The sequence below is a fragment of the Eretmochelys imbricata genome, chromosome 2, assembly GCF_965152235.1.
Source record: "Eretmochelys imbricata isolate rEreImb1 chromosome 2, rEreImb1.hap1, whole genome shotgun sequence".
NCBI classification, from domain to species: Eukaryota; Metazoa; Chordata; order Testudines; family Cheloniidae; genus Eretmochelys; species Eretmochelys imbricata.
In genome coordinates, this window is record NC_135573.1 from 264707891 (window position 1) to 264724071 (window position 16181).

A 16181-nucleotide genomic window follows, 5' to 3' on the forward strand; every position below is an offset into this window, starting at 1 on the left:
GCCAGTGCTGCCACAAACAGGGGAGCAGTTGGGGCAGCTTGGGAACCTTCCCCTGGACTGAGAAGGACCTGAGATCAGAACCATCCTGTGCACTGAAGATCCCTGAACTTTGGGAATGATTGGCAAAAGGGTTGGGCTCACCTCTAGTGCAGAGATTCATAGATTATAAAGGCAAAAGGGACGCCTGTGATCACCTGACCTGTACAGCACCGGCCGTGGGACTTCCCTGAATTAATTCCTGTTTGAACCAGAACCAAGCTTTCAGAAAAACAGCCAGCCTTGATGTAAAAATTGCCAGAGCTGGGGGATTCACCACAACCCTCAGGCAGCTGTTCCAGTCAACTAGACACGGGCTTAATGTCTCTGCGGAACACCGGTTCTGAGTTCAAGATCATGTTCTCCTTAAAGGTGGAATTCAGCACCTCTAGAAGACGATCAAATACAAATGGAGGGTGGAGGTGGACAGAAGAGAAACAGAAGGCACGGGAAAGATCAGACTACCTTAACCTGGGCACTGCCAAACTGAGGTTTCTCCAGTGGATCTATGTCCACCTCCTCCAGCCGCTGACAAAGCAGTAAGTGGGTGCGTGGTGAACTGTTTTGTACTTCCCCCTTTTTTCTTACTGTGCTCCCCTGGTGTGTGAGTTGCACCGGCATGAGTTCCTTCGTGCTCACTGAGATTCAGAGGCTGAACTTTGTGGTGCGATGTGCACGTGTGAGAGTTACATGTGGCTCTGTATATAGGAGCCCTACGGTTGGTGTAACCTGCTGGAAGAAGGTAGAAAAGTCCTATCAAAAACGTTAACCTTTCTAGGGCGTCCTTTCTAGCCCCGCTGTAGAATTCAGTAGGGAATTCTATCCCTGGTGTGTTAGAAGCCTATCGGATGACTCTAACCTATTTAAAAAACAATCGTTCTGTATGGTTTCAGAGTAACAGCCGTGTTAGTCTGTATTCGCAAAAAGAAAAGGAGTACTTGTGGCACCTTAGAGACTAACCAATTTATTTGAGCATGAGCTTTCGTGAGCTACAGCTTACTTCATCGGATGCATACCGTGGAAACTGCAGCAGACTTTATATATACACAGAGAATATGAAACAATACCTCCTCCCACCCCACTGTCCTGCTGGTTCTGTAGGCTTTTAGTGTAAATGGCATCATTCTCCCTTACCTTGGTTCCACAGGTCACGCCATCTTGGACTCCCCGCTGCATTTGGTCCACCTTCTGCGTTCCCGTCACCAATGGGAACCTGGCATCTTTTGCTCCTGGAGTCTCCTGGCTGAATTTTAGTGCATAGGAAGTAGTTTGATGTACTTGCCAAGTGTCACCTGGCTGTGAATCTTTCTCTGACACGTTACTACGTTTGGGGCCTGGTTCTCGTCTTGCCACCGGTGTATATCGCACGCTGGCGAGCCTGCCCTTAGTCTCCCGACGCAGGCTTGTCCAGAAGGGGTTCCCATGGCTGGCAGCCTATAAGTGGGGCCAGGAGGCCCTAGGGGCCTGTTTCTGGTTAGTTTGGGACAGCATTGTGCCGGAGGAGAGCGTAGGAAGGGAAGGTGCGGTGGCTGAGGATTAAGCGGAGCTGGCTGAGCCTCCACCGTAGACCAGCAGAAGGGGCTGCAGCTCAGGAGTGAGGTTCATGGGTAGAACTGGCGGCATGGGAAAGCCCAGGCCTGGGAACAGCAAGAGTTCCTGGGGCCCCAGCTTGAGGTTCGCACAGCAGAGCTGTGGTGGGGGGGATACAGCATTGCTCCAGTAGGGGGCGCTGCAGGGCAGGAGCCAGGGCTGCTGATGTGCTGATTGGGAGGTGTGGGATTGTGATGCTCTGGATGCCCTCTGGGGGAGCTTGTGTGGACTCAGTGAACCCGAAGTGAAGGGCCTCCCGTCCCTGGAGTCGCTCCATCAAGGTTGGCAGAGCTGGCCCCCGGGATGGACCTGCCCCAGTAGCCTTAGAGATGTGGCTGGGAAGGGACAAGCTGATGCTGCTCTGAGACCCACCAGTGTCCCCTTCTTGGGGCTGCCAAGCGGGCCAGGATCTTGGCTGGTGCTGGGTGCCCCTTTGTTGCTGAGTGAGGGTTAGAAGCAAGTGCCTCTTGGAGACCCAGCCTGTCCCCCGGCCAGTGTGGCTCTGCGGGAGGAAGTGTCGCTGATGTTTCTAGTGACTTGGCATTTCCTGACTCTCTCTTTACACAACGCTTTTTTTTTTTTAAAGTCACTTTCTTGTTTTGCTGCTTTCCGCGCTCACGTTCTCCCTCCCCCGCCCCTTCCCGGAGCGTCGCCGACCTTCGCTGGGGCCGCACACGCTGCCGGCGGCTCTGCTCTCGGCACGTCGCCTGCATGCTAGATTTGGCTTAGCCCTTGGCTGATGATGGAGCTGCCAGGCTGTCAGATGGGATCTCCGGCCGTTGCCTGCCAGGTAACACCTGCACACTGTCTTTCAGGTAGCTGTGGCCCCAGCTTGGATGGCATGCAGGTGGTAGCCCGCTGCCTTGCGTCGGGGGGTTTGTCTGTGCAGGCTAGGTGGGCGTCTGCCTCTGATCTAGCGCTTGCAGATGTTTGGGACGTTACAGGAAACAAGCTCTGTGTTTGGGGTGTGAAAAACAAGCTAGTAAATACAACTTCCACTTGCTGTCTCCGCAGTGCTGGGCAAGTCGATCGATCGCTTGTAGCAGGAGGGAGGCTAGCACGTGTCACGTGTGTGAGAGCTTTTACCGGTCCAGTCTTTGGGCCTGATCCAGCCAGGTGCTGGGCACTCCCTTTGAGAGTGCTGTGCCCCTGGCAGGATCAGGCCCTTTTGAGGACAGCGTCTCTTACACCTGCTGGTCCTGCTAGGCTGTCCCGGGGAGAGGAGCCCTGTCATTTGGAGCTAGCCTGGGCTCCTGGCATCTCTTCCTGTGGCGAGCAGCGAGTGTATGAAGAGGTGCTGTGATAGGAAGGAGGATAGACCAGGCATTTGAGGAATATCTAAAGGGTGTATCTAATCCCCTCTTTGCCTTCCTGGGAAAGCCCTGTAGACTCTTACAGGGAGCACTCTGAAAAGCTGTCGGTTGAAACAGAGTGAAATCCTTGCTCTAGGGACTTTCGCCACCCTGCGGAATGATAAGAGTCTGTCACGTTCTAGTGGCGGGTCCAGGAAGTCTACAGAGTGGAGATGAGTCTCTAATATAAAGCTTGTAGGGCTTTTCCATAAGGGTGCAACTTCTCCTCTGCTTCTTCCCTTCCTTTAAGCCCATCCATGGTGGGAAGGAATTGGGGCGTGGAATCTCCGTTTGCTTTCCTGGCAAAGGTTACTTGCGATGGGAGGTGTTGGGAACCTTGGGTGCTACTGAAGCTTAACTAAAGCACTTCTTGCTCCTGGTGTGCTCGGTGGGCAGGAGACAGAGGGACTAAAGACCTGCTTCCTGGCTTCCGGGACACCAGGATTTAGATGGGAGCTAAGGGCCAGCCCATTGGTCTGCCTGCTGCGAACTCCACCCACCCAGACTGGGCATGAAAGCCCCGGCAGGTCTCCTCGCCCCAGAGCTGTGACTGTCAGGAGAGAAGCTGCTACCTCTGCCTGCAATGACTCTGCCTTATCGGCCTATCTCTTCTATAGAACTATGGTGAGTTGAGACAGAAAGAGCGATGGACCGATAGGCAAACTGTTCTCAGGGGAAGAGGCTTAACTGTGGAGCGTCCAGAGGAAATCGGGCTGATCTGGCATCAGATGGCTTTCAAGGCAGCCTGCCACTCAAAGGAGGAGGGAGACCTACACACACATCCTGCGGTGGGGGGCAGAGCTTCTACTAGCGGGGAAAGGAAAAGGGCAGACGATTCTGGGAAGCACTTAGATACCAGGGTGATGGGCACTAGAAGGATGCAGCAGCAAGGGAGTGCAGAAGAAATGGAGGAATGGTCTTTCTGGCCCCCTGGTTTCAGGTGTCCGTCTGTCCCATGGAATGGCTCTTGGGAGAAAAGCTGGATTGCAAAGGGGCTGGTGCGTGGGCTACTGGCTGCTGGTTGTGATTGGCTTCCCTGAATGTGCATGTCTGTCTCTGGATTCTGGCATTAGGTGGGGGGTTCCTGGCTTAGCATGTGGGGCTGAATGTACCATTGCAGCTGGCTAACCCAAGCTTCAGGGCCCATTCTCTGCCCTGCCCTGTGCCGTTCAGATGACACGAAGGACGCAGAACCCTGCCTGGGGATTCCCCCCAGGGCCTGTGTGGTGTGGGTGGGGAGGGGGAGTGGCTGGTGCACACTGAGCTCTGGCGCTCTCCAGCTGGCACATGGTCCCTTGGGCCCACAGCCAGCTGGCATGAGTTAGAGCAGCCCACTGGCTGGGCTGGGGCTGCCCTCCGCACTGAGCCGGGGGGAGCAGCCTCGAGCGGCACTGCAGAGCGTCGCGGGCCGTATGCCGGTCCACGGGCATTGCACTGTGACCCTGGCTTTACAGGCTCCCAGCGTAACCTGTGTTAAGCCAGTGTGGGTCCTTGTCCCGCTAGTCACTGGACCACGCAGAAGTGATTTGAATCTGCCACTGCCTCTGAGCCAGCACGTCTGGTCCTTCCACTCATGCAGTCAGTGGTTCTGGGTTCGGTCCTTGCAGGTGACCCCCGGATTGTTGGGGGAGGACCGATTCCTTCTCCTGCACCCCTGGCCTAACCTGATTGTTCAGTCCCTTTCTTTTGGCTTGTTTGCATGGCAGAGAATAGCGTGGGTCTTTCCTCCCCTCCACCAATAGTGACCTGTGTGACCTTACAGGCAGCTTGTCTGATAAGGAAGCGGGGGAAGGACTTCTGGTCTCTTAGAATGGGCTCTGACTGCTGGAACTGGCTACTCTGCCAGCTTGCACTTTGTTTGTGGCTTTTTGTAAAGCACCAGCTCCTGGAATCCTGGGATTATGCAGCAATCTCCTCTTCTGGGAAAAGTTTCCAGCCTTCGTGGTTGCAGTGTGACCTAAAGGCTCAGGAACTACCAGGCAAAGAAGAAGAACCCAAAAGGTATTAAAAACTTCAGGAGAGACAAAGTGGGTGAGATAATCTCTTTTGTTGGACCAGCTTCTGTTTGGTGAGAGGGAGAAGCTTTCAAGCTTGCTCAATGTCAGAGCTGAATACAAGATCGAACATATTCTAAGGTCCATTCACAATGAGTGGTCCCTGACAATATATGTGCCAGCTACTTATGCTGAACGGTCTATTCGGTCTTGTGTTTAGCTGGACACCCTACGTTTCCTGGACTTGAAGAAGAGCTCTGTGTAGCTCGAAAGCTTGTCTCTCTCTCTCTCACCCACAGAATAAAAGCTCGTCTCGAAAGCTTGTGTGTTTCACCCAATAAAAGAGATGACCTGGCCCACCTTCTCTCTCTCGCCTTGTTTCCTGGCATTCAGTGGGAGACGGTCACCAAGGTGATGGCACAAAGCCTCTCTGACTTCCCTGGATTGTGGTCTCTGCCTTCCCCTTTGGATGGTCAGCTGGTCTCCGGCGTGGTTTGTGATGCAGTACCCTGCAGTGGAATCTGTACTGGCTGTCCTTCGGGAGTTTTGCATGGATGTCTAGAAGTATCTTCCCTGCCCTCGAACAGGGGGCGTGAGTGGGACAATCCTATGAGGATTTTAAGATCATATCACCTTATGGTGGAACCTGAGTTTGCTGCTCCGTTACTGCTTGTGTTCTGAGTTGGAGTGAGTTTAATAAACCTTTTATACAGTACCGGTCTGTAAACGTACGTGGTGTTTTACAGAGCATAGATGAGATGTGCAACCTGCCCCGCGGAGCTTGACATCTGGCTAAGACAAACCCAGCATGCAGGAGAAGGGGTACAGGACTCAGCCTGCTTCACCTGCATGCTGTCTGTGCTGCTGAAAGGACGCGGGTTACAAAAGGCACAGGGCTACCATCTCATTTTGGGGCTGCTGAGGGCAAAAGGCTATTCAAAAACGTCTGTGTAGTAATAACTGCATTGCACAACTTGTGTGTCATCTGTTTTGAAATCTAGCCTCACGTTCTACGAACTCCGGGCCGCAGCGCTGCTGAGCTGCAGCCCTCTCTGGGGTGAGGGACAGCGACCAACCAGTGCGGGTGTGACACCTCTCTGAGGAGGAGAGGGGAAATTTTAGCCCAGGTTACTGGAGGAAAACTTCTCTGTCGAGCAGACAGGGCCCCTGGAGGGTCAGATCAGTGAGGTGCCCGGTGAAGCTCCTGGAGCTCAGTGTGCATCTCAGAACCGTGCAGGGCTGGGTCAGCCTTGCTGAGAGTGGATAGTGGGGATCCAAGACCTGCTGGTGATTGGCTGCTGTGTAATAGGAAAGCTCCCCTCCCGGATGTGTGGCCTCCAAGGGGGTGTATCATAGGGGAGGGGACTGTGATGGGCTGCTGATCATGTGACTTGTCAGCCTATCCAGGCTTGGGTGCCCGTCACTCTGGGCTGAGCCCCTTCAAGACAGGTCTCAGGTGGGGCCATTTAAATCATCTAGTCTAACCACTTATGCATCACAGGCTGTTAAATTTCACCAGTATACCCCTATATCGAGCCCGAAGGCTCCAATTCATGTCAGTCCTTGGGAGACTAAACTCTCAGACAGAGAACAGGAGAGATGGTGGGACCACCGGTGCCCATGCAGTGGCAGGGAGCTGATGAGGTGAGATCTGCCCAGACGCACCTAGCAGGTGAGCTACACCCCATGCTTCAGAGAAGGGTAAAGAAACCCCCAAGGTGTCTGTCAATTTACCTGGGGAGGCAATTCCTTCACACCCCCAAATCTGGCCATCAGTTTGACCCTGACCATGTGACCCTCTTCCATGTACATACGGAATGTGTAGAATTATCATGGATTCTGCGGCGCTTATGTACCCTGCACACTCTCATCAATCGGTCAAGGTGGGGGAAGCTTGAATCTGGAATTGCCTCTGTTTCTAACTTCCCCCGAAGCTTGTGGATATTCAGACTAGACGGTTCTAATTCGGGCCCGTCTCTTCAGCTAACAGCTCTGTGTGTGGGGGTGTACGTTTGGTTTATATTTACTCCTGGCTTCTCACCACGTCCTTGCTTTGTCTTTTAGAAAGACTTGACCTACCTGCAGCAGTGGCTGGAGACGTTTGTCATGAACTTTGAAAAGATCATCGCGGTACAGTCTTTGGACCCGAGGAGGTGAGTCTCTCCCCTCTCTGGACTCTGGGTTGGGGGCTGCTTTGTGGTCACGCTAGTTAGTGCAAACACTTGGAGGTCACATGGGCAGTTAAAGAACTTGAATTGAATAGAACAAGTTCTCCTGTGAAGCCAGTGCCTTCAGTAGATTTCGCTTGTTTCTCTGCCTAAGGGGTTCACAGATAACTATCGAATATTTTTCTTTAAACCAGTGTGAATTGAGTGCTGGGTGAATACTGCCAGAACAGCAGCATCTCTGGAGACTCCTTTGTACACCCACAGATAAGGAGAGCCAGTGGCTGAGAAGCGAAGTTAGACAAATTCGGCCTAGCGACAAGTCACACTGTTTTTAGTAGTGAGGGTGACTGACCATTACCGAGGGACACGGAATATTCTCCGTCACCTGTCATTTTTTAAAATAGTCTCTAACTGAACCAGAAGCTAGGGGCTTGATGCAGGAAGTGGTGGCTGAAATTCTCTCGCCTGCTATGGTGGAGGTCAAATGAGATGATCCTAATGGTCCCTTCCGGCCCCTAAAATAAAACGATTTGTGAAGAGGAACACCACAAGCCATGGCTGCGCGAGATTCCACTGTGCTGTCCTCTCAAACGTGCCTTAGCTTTGTTCTAGACTGACCACCACCAGGGGCAGAGGAGGGGCCAGTGCCCATGGCCCATTCATATTTTAGTTGCTCTCTTGCCAGGAAGGGGGTCAATTAGTGCCACTTGAGGTTAGTATTGTGAAGTGGATGCTCTCCTTCCGGGGCCTGCACTGAGACCCCCATATCTATGGCTGCTCAGCTGCCAGCGTGAAACCAGACAGCAGTGACATTCAGGAGCCACTTCCTCGGGCCGGGTCCAGCACCTTGGAGGTGACTGGCCCAGTAGCTAGTGATCAGTCCCAAGAGCTATCCCTGTCTCGCTACGAATGGCTTGTAATCCTCCTCCGCCTGAGGGTGCAGGCATCACTTCTCCAGGAGGAAGAGCTTCTTGACCTTGCCTCGTGATACTAATGTGGAGGCATCTTTGTGCTCGGTGTATTACCTGGAAGGGAGGTCCCTGCCCCAAGGAGCTTGCAGTAATAGTGAATCTAACAAGGATTCACAGGAATGGATGCTCCTCCTCTGCTCCGTGCTAGCTGCTGTTCCCTGGAAGTGAGGGTCCCACGGTCTCTGCCCAAGGTTTGTTTGTTTCCATGCCCGTTCACCACCATCCATCCCAGGCAGGAGAAGCCTTCTCTCTAGATGGGACATGCAGGAGTGTGAGACTTGACTGCTAACTCGGGAGAAGATCTTTCTGCAGAACAGGACTGAGGATGGGCATCATTGTGTCCTGCGGTGCCCACTACCTATGGGGGACGGTACACCTTGCCAGTGCCCATCACTTGTGGCTTTGGGGCTCTTGAAAACCTCCTCCTGATGCAATTCCACCTAATGCAGAATTTCTCCAGAGGCAGCAGCTAATTACTGAGCTGCTTCTGTGCTGGGGAATAGACGGAATGGGGGCAGCTGGCTGAAAGCGCGAGAGGTTTGCACTTACAACAGTCCCCTGAAATCCCCCGTGCTTCATTGCTCACATTGTTCGGGAGGGGCAAGGATGTAAATCGTGTGGGTGACTTTCCACTGCAGGACTAGTGGCTAGACGTGATGCAGGCAGCGCTAGCAGTTAAAGCTTTTCTTTCCCTTCCACGCCTCTGTCCTCCAGTGCTTGCATTGGCAGAGCTGTGTGTTTGTAACTCAGCCCTGACCCGCAGCCCCCCCCCGAGCAGTCTTGGGCTCCTGCTCTCTCTGGCCATGGTTATTCCCATGTCTATAGATATGACTAATCATGTAATACTTCCTAAGTGATGATCTAGGAGCTCTGTGCTGGGGAAATGGAGCCCAATCTGGGTGGCTTAAGGCAGAAGGAAAGCCAGGCTCCAAATATCGGCTATATTTAGCAAGTCCCTTTATTGTTGTACAGTAATTGCACTTGGCCCGTCAATGATCAGCTAATCTACACTTAATGCTATTTGCGGATGCTCCTTGGCCGTCATTACGCACAAGTGGAACACGCCTATGGTTGTGCATTGTGAAATATTTCACAATGCGTTCATTAAAACCTGTAATCTCATTGGGCTACCTCGGTGTAACAAAAGGAAGAATTGGATTTAGGGCGTGCCAGGCTCAGGAATGGTGGGGAGGAGGTTTCACTAGCAGTCTTCGGCATCAGTATGTAGCTGAGTTCGTTGTTGACGCTACCATTACTCCCTGCTCTGTGTTGGCCTTTTTCTTGAGTTCTCTCCCCAACTGCCAGCTGATCTAAATTCTTCGATTCAGCTCCTTCTGCCTCTGTTGGATCAAGGAGAATATTTCTGAGACTCTGGAGGATCCTAAGTCCTTGGTCCCCTGCCTGAGTGCCTGGCTTGTGGTGTGGCTGGTTCCTATATTCCTAGCCCCCTGCATTGACCCCTCTGGGGGTACATCTGGCACTTGAGCGAAGAGGAGCCTCCAGAGTTCTCACGCTCTCCTTCCTTGGTACCTTGGGGTAACATACTTGCTGTAGGAGGCTAAAATCTGGACTCTCCAGCTTCCTCATTCCACTGGCCGGTTGTGGAAGGGGCATAAGATGGGCTGGGACTGCCCCAGGCTTTGAGATCAGGAAAGTGCCCATGAAGAGCTCTGGAATAAACCTCTGGCAGGTCAGAGGGCTTTCGGCCCATTAGACGATCTGACTGCATAATTGAGGATTATGTTCACCCCTTGGAAAGGATCTGACCAGCTCTGAAGCAGTAAAACCAGACTCTGTGCTCAACATGGGTTGTCTTTTAGATGAAACTGTTCTCATGCTCCCACCCTCCCTTACTCGAATTTGGCCGATAACTGATGCTTGACGGGAAGCCCGATACCACCTCGCCACAGTACAGAACCTGATCCTGAAAGGTGCTGAGCCCCTGCAGTCCATATTGAAATCAATAAGGTGACTCAGGATGAAGCCCATAATGCATCTGACTGTTAGAGCAATGCTGTTTTTATATGGCTGAGTCTTTCCTGACCCATTCTGGTGGTCAGTTTTATGACCTGAAGCATGTGGATTGATAGCTCTTACCCTAGCTAGTGTCAGTGCAGATTCATGCAGGTAACCTGGGTGAGATTAACAATTAGGCCCTGGATAGCTGAACTCCAAGCAGCCGTTTGTGGAAACCTTTGCTTCCAGGTTTCAGATCATGCTGTGGCTGCACCCCTATCTCCTTCTGCCTGCGGTTAGCAGTGTTGATTTCCACACCCCTTGGTTCTATTGCAGCGAGCGGGCGAAAAGTTACAATCTGTCCTCGCGTCTTCCAACCATCAGTGCAATTTCCTGGCGGCTTCCCTCCTCTCTTGTGGGGGTGGGGCAGGAGGACAGAGAGCTGATTTCCCTGCACCGTGCATGGGGAGATGGTGACAGTGAGGAGCTATCCATGGAGACGACATCACCACCTTTATACTGGTGTATTAGTCAGTTCTGTTGCCTCGTGCAAACTGCAGGGCAAACAGCCTGTCTAGCTATGGTGGGGGAAGACCAGAAGAGAGACTGTCACAAAGTTCAAGGCCAGAAGGGACCTCCTGTCTATCACAGGCCACCAGCCCCTCCACCCCTCTAAACCCACCAACTGAGTTAGATCAAAGTATCACAGCCCACAGAAGACAAGGCTGTCATGTGCCACAGGCAGAGAATAAGGGGGATCAAGGCGCACTGATGTGGGAGTCCCCTGCAATGGCAGGCAAATGTTTGAGATACACCCATTCTTCCTGGCAAGTGGCCCTCACCCACACACTGCAGAGTAGGCAACCTGCCCTCCCCCCAGTCACTGCCAATCTAACCTGGAGGGAAATTCCTTCCCTACTCCACATGTGGTGATCAGTTAGACCCTGAGCACGTGAGCAAGAACCAGCCAGCCACGCCCTTGAGAGACAGAATGCTCGGTGACACCTCTGAACCCTGGTCCTCCCCACTCAATGTCTCCTCTCCAGCCGTGACAATCACTGATGCTTCAAAGGAAAGAGATTTTTTAAAAAAAAACAAAACCTCCCAGAATACACTGGGGAAAATCCCTTCCTGACCCCTGCGGGTGGCTGGCTGAAGCCCTGAAGCTTGAGCTTTGGTACATAAGATACAAACGAGAGGCCGTTTGTGCATAATTAGGGCTGTCTATATGCATGTACTTACAAAGCCCCCACTGCACAGTACAGACTGCCTTACCATCTTGAATCAGCTTCATGCTATAGGAAGATATGGTGGAGCAGAGGCTCAAAGCCAGCTCTTCAGCGTCCCAGGCTGCCTCCCTAACCACTGGGCCATTCAAATTCTGCTGGCGGCGCTAGTTAATCTGAGTTCTGAGGTTGGGAAGAATGCGTCTGGCTCTTATCTCCCTCTGAGCTCAGCTGCAGAGAAATCCCTTTGCTCTTTCGGGCTGGGCTCCACACTGAGCCTGTTGGATCCTGAGAGAGTCTATTTTTGGAAGGTGACTGTGTGTGGAGTGGGAGATAGAGCTGTGAGTGGCGTCTCATTGAGCTCCTAGATCATGCAGCTGTAATCCCCTGCCAAGGGAAGCCGTCTCAAGCCTGTGCCTATCCTTGTCTGATGAGGGTGTTTTCAGGGGTTTTAGCAATGACACTTGGCATGTCCTATCTTCAGTGTCTCTCCTCTGAGAGGGACGTGCCAGCCGTGTTTAAATTTGTGCTAGGCCAGAAAGAAGAGGCTTCTGGGCAAAGTCTTATTTGCATGACACACGAATTTTGTCAAGTCAGTAATGCTCATATGAAGATCTCCGGTATGATCAAGGTCGTGCCACGCAGCTTGCAATGCACCAGCAACAGTGTAGGCCAGGGGTGTTTCTGAAGCTTACCTGTCGTCCCACAGTTTCGCAGGACACTGTTTGTTGGTGTACTCCTCTTCCTCTTCCTCGCTTCCTCTTGGAGCTGGGCTTGGAGCATAGTCGCTCTGCTTTGCTCACGGCTAGCCCTGGTCTTGTGGACGGCAGCGTGATGGCAGCAAAGCTGATTTCTTCAAGGAGAGGCAGCCGTGTATTCCGTGTCACTGTGCGCATACCCCGTGCACTGAAGCTGGAGAACGTTACGTAGCAGTACCCGTGGGGGGGTGCTCATGCCCTGTGGGCCCTTGCTCCTCCCCTAACTATGTAAGGGTACTGCTGCCCCGACCCCCCTCAGTTCCTTCTCACCGCCCACAGCTAGAGTGGCACTCGGTGTGGTGTGTTCACGTCATGTTTTCAGTCTGTTTTCTGAGGGGGTTTTTTCCCCTCTAGTTAATAGTTAGTAGTACATTCGGTTTAGTTAAGTGTCTAGAGTATTTGGCTCTCACTACGGTTCAAGCATTGTTTGTCTTGGGGTGTCTCCAACAGTGATCCCCACCCAAGGTGCTTTTGTCTTGGTGAAGGGCATGTTATGGAACGGTGCTCCATCTGTAAGTCATTCCAGAAGAGGCCTCTGATGGCCAGAGACTTATGGCTGACATATCAAGGCCCTCAGCTGATCGGCGGTTGCCTTCAGAACCGGCAGGTGATATCGCTGCACCTTCGGACCCTGCTGTTTCGCCCAAGAGGAAGCGGAGTTCTCCCTACTCTAGCGTGATGAGGAGGAGGTCCCATAAGACTAATTGGAACTGCTCCAAGGCTCAGGGAGACTCTTCCTCTGTTTCTAAGAGGAGTACTTCTTCCAGCACACGGGATGGAGCAGGTCTGCCCAACCACTCCCCGCTACCACACCAGGATCAGCATGGAAAAGTCCCCTCTCCAGCTTCGGTTCACACTAAGCTTATTCAACCATTTTAGGTCTCATCCTAGGATCCTAAACATTGACGGAAAGCTTGAATAATTAGAGTGTAGCAATAGGAATATACTACGGACCGCCTGAGGAGGGTGGTGAAATGCTCAGGAGATTAGACTACAAAAACAAACTCCAATAATGGCAGATTTCAGCTATCCCCCTATTGGCTGGGAACATGTCACCTGAGGGTGGGATGCAGAGAGAGCATTTCTAGACACCATTAATGACTGCTTCTTGGAGCAGCTAGTCCTGGAACCCAAAAGAGGAAAGGCAATTCTTGATTTAGTCCTAAGCGGCACACAGGATCTTGTCGAAGAGGTGAATATAGTGACCACAATGTAATTAAATTTAACATTCCTTTTTTTGTGGGGGGGAATACCAAGAAACCCACCACAGTAGCATTTAACTTCGAAAAGGAACTATACAAAAATGAGAGGCCAGTTAAATGGAAATTAAAAGGAACAGTCACAAGAGTGAAATGCTTGCAAGCTGCAGAGACACTTAATGTAGAACACCATAATAGAGGCTCCTGCTATATGTATATCTCAAATTTAAAAAACCAGTAAGAGGATGAAAATAATGCCCCCATGGCTGAACAGAGTGGAAGAGGTAGTTAGAGACAAAAAGATTTCCTCTAAAAACTGGAATAATAAAATCACAGAAACATAGGACTGGAAGGGATCTTGAGGGGTCACCTAGTCCAGTCTCCAGTACTCATGGCAGGACTAAGTGAAATCCTATTGAGAAAAATAGAAAGGACCATAAACTCTGGGAAGTCGAGAGTAAAAGTATAAGGCAAGTCAAAAGAGAAATTGAAGAGCAAATAGTAAAAGACTCCCCAAAAAAAAAAAAAAAAGGCAGCACCGGGGGGTGGGCCAGGGGGAGCTGTTAGTTTTAAGAACCTCAGAAGCAGGAAGCCTGCCAATCAGTGGGCCACTGAGCAATTGAAGTGCTAACGGCAAGCACTCAAGGAAGACAAGGACATTGATGCAAAGAATTTATTTAGCTTCCCCACCATCTTCACGGCAGAGGATGTGAGGGAGAATCTCACATCTGAAAAGGAGTACTTGTGGCACCTTAGAGACTAACCAATTTATTTGAGCATAAGCTTTCGTGAGCTACAGCTCACTTCATCGGATGCATACTGTGGAAACTGCAGAAGACATTATATACACAGAGACCATGAAACAATACCTCCTCCCACCCCACTCTCCTGCTGGTAATAGCTTATCTAAAGTGATCACGCTCCTTACAATGTGTATGATAATCAAGGTGGGCCATTTCCAGCACAAATCCAGGTTTTCTCTCACACCCCCCCACCCCCCCCACACACAAACCCACTCTCCTGCTGGTAATAGCTTACCTAAAGTGACCACTCTCCTTACAATGTGTATGATAATCAAGGTGGGCCATTTCCAGCACAAATCCAGGGTTTAACCAGAACGTCTGGGGGGGGGGGTAGGAAAAAACAAGGGGAAATAGGTTATCTCTAAGGTGCCACAAGTACTCCTTTTCTTTTTGCGAATACATACTAACACGGCTGTTACTCTGAAACATCTCACATCTGAGCCATTCATCTCCAGTGACAGATTTGAGAAACTGTCCCAGACTGAGGCGTCAGTAGAAGAGGTTTTGGGACAAATTCATGAATTAAACAGCAAATTAAAATACGAGTTCTGAAGGAACTCCAATATGAAATTGCAGAACTACTGACTGGTAGGTAACCTATCATTTAAATCAGCCTTGGTACCAGGTGACTGGAGGAGGAGGTGATCCTGGCAGTTACAGGCCAGTAAGGCTAACTTCAGTACCAGGTTAATGTTTCCGGGCAACGTGTGTCAGGGCGTTCCCTTTGCTGGTCCCCTCTGCCTAGGATTGTAGTCACCAGTCATCCTTCATAGGTTAGGGAGTGCATCTGGGGTTGCTGAAAGTTCAAGGCCTGTGGAAGGAAGCTTCTCTGCATCTCAGTGTCCTAGAGCTTTGTGCCAGCTACAGTGGCTGTCAGGCCCTTCGAGATGACACCAGGGACTCAACAGTTCCATGCTCACTGACAATGCCACTGTGATGTTTTAGGTGAACCAACAGGAAGGAGCACACTCCAACGTGCTGTGTTGGGAGGTGATCAGGCTCTGGCAGTCTTGCATTGGGGAAAACGTTACCCCTGTGACCGCTCACTTACCTGGGATCCAGAATCACCCAGTGGATGGCCTCAGCAGAAATTTCTCCCTGAATCACAAGTGGTCTCTGAAGCCCAGGGTCCTGTGGGCCATCTTTGAAGTTTGGGGCATTCTGACAATCGACCTGTTTGCCACGAAACCCAACAAGAAATGCAGGCTGTACTGCTCTGGAGGGGGTCTCAGTTCAGGCTCTCTGACCGATGCTTTTCACCTGAGCTGGGAACTGGAATTCCTGTATGCTTTGCCTCCAGTGCTGATCATCCCGCTGGTCATTCTCAAGCTGAAATTGGACAGTGCGAAGCTCACTTTCATTGCTCCAGCGTGTCCGAGATAATGTTGGTTCTCTGACCTCCTCACATTTATTAGTTCAGCCTCCCATACCTCTTCTTCACCCCGAACTCCTGACTCAGTGTCATGGTCAAGTTTTGCATCCAGCGTTCAGCTCCCTGCATCTCATGGTGTGGATACTGCCTGGTTAGAGGAGGAATGATGTTTGAGGCAATCTGGCAAATCCAGGGTTGGACGAGACCTCAGGAGGTCATCTAGTCCAACCCCCTGCTCAAAGCAGGACCAACACCAACTAAATCATCCCAGCCAAGGCTCTGTCAAGCTGGGCCTTAAAAACCTCTAAGGAAGGAGATTCCACCACCTCCCTAGGAAACCCATTCCAGTGGTTCACCACCCTTCTAGTGAAATAGTGTTTCCTAATATCCAACCTAGACCTCCCCCACTGCAACTTGAGACCATTGCTCCTTGTTCTGTCATCTGCCACCACTGAGAACAGCCGAGCTCCATCCTCTTTGGAACCCCCCTTCAGGTAGTTGAAGGCTGCTACCAAATTCCCCCCTCACTCTTCTCTTCTGCAGACTAAACAAGCCCAGTTCTTGCCTAATAGTAGAAAGCCTTCCATCAGAGTGGCCTACTTGGCCAAGTGGAAGCAGTCTCCATGTGGTTGTTAGCCTAGGGAGTTAAACAGAAGTTGGCTTGTAGCTAGGATGTTTTGGAGTACCTGTTACACCTTCAGTCTTCTGGTCTCGCACCTAGTTCGTTGCGAGTCCACTCGGGTGATTTCAGTATTT

The 16181-nt window shown here is 51.4% G+C and overlaps 1 protein-coding gene across 1 annotated transcript in view; it reads left to right on the plus strand.

Moving 5' to 3' along the window:
* The first annotated feature begins 2345 nt into the window (after positions 1–2345).
* Positions 2346–16181, plus strand: part of NBEAL2 (neurobeachin like 2) — a 111984-nt gene continuing 98148 nt past the window's right edge. The window contains 2 exon segments of the mRNA XM_077808481.1: positions 2346–2416; positions 7037–7125. Of these exon segments, the coding sequence (XP_077664607.1) occupies positions 2366–2416; positions 7037–7125 (140 nt within the window). The 5' untranslated portion in view covers positions 2346–2365.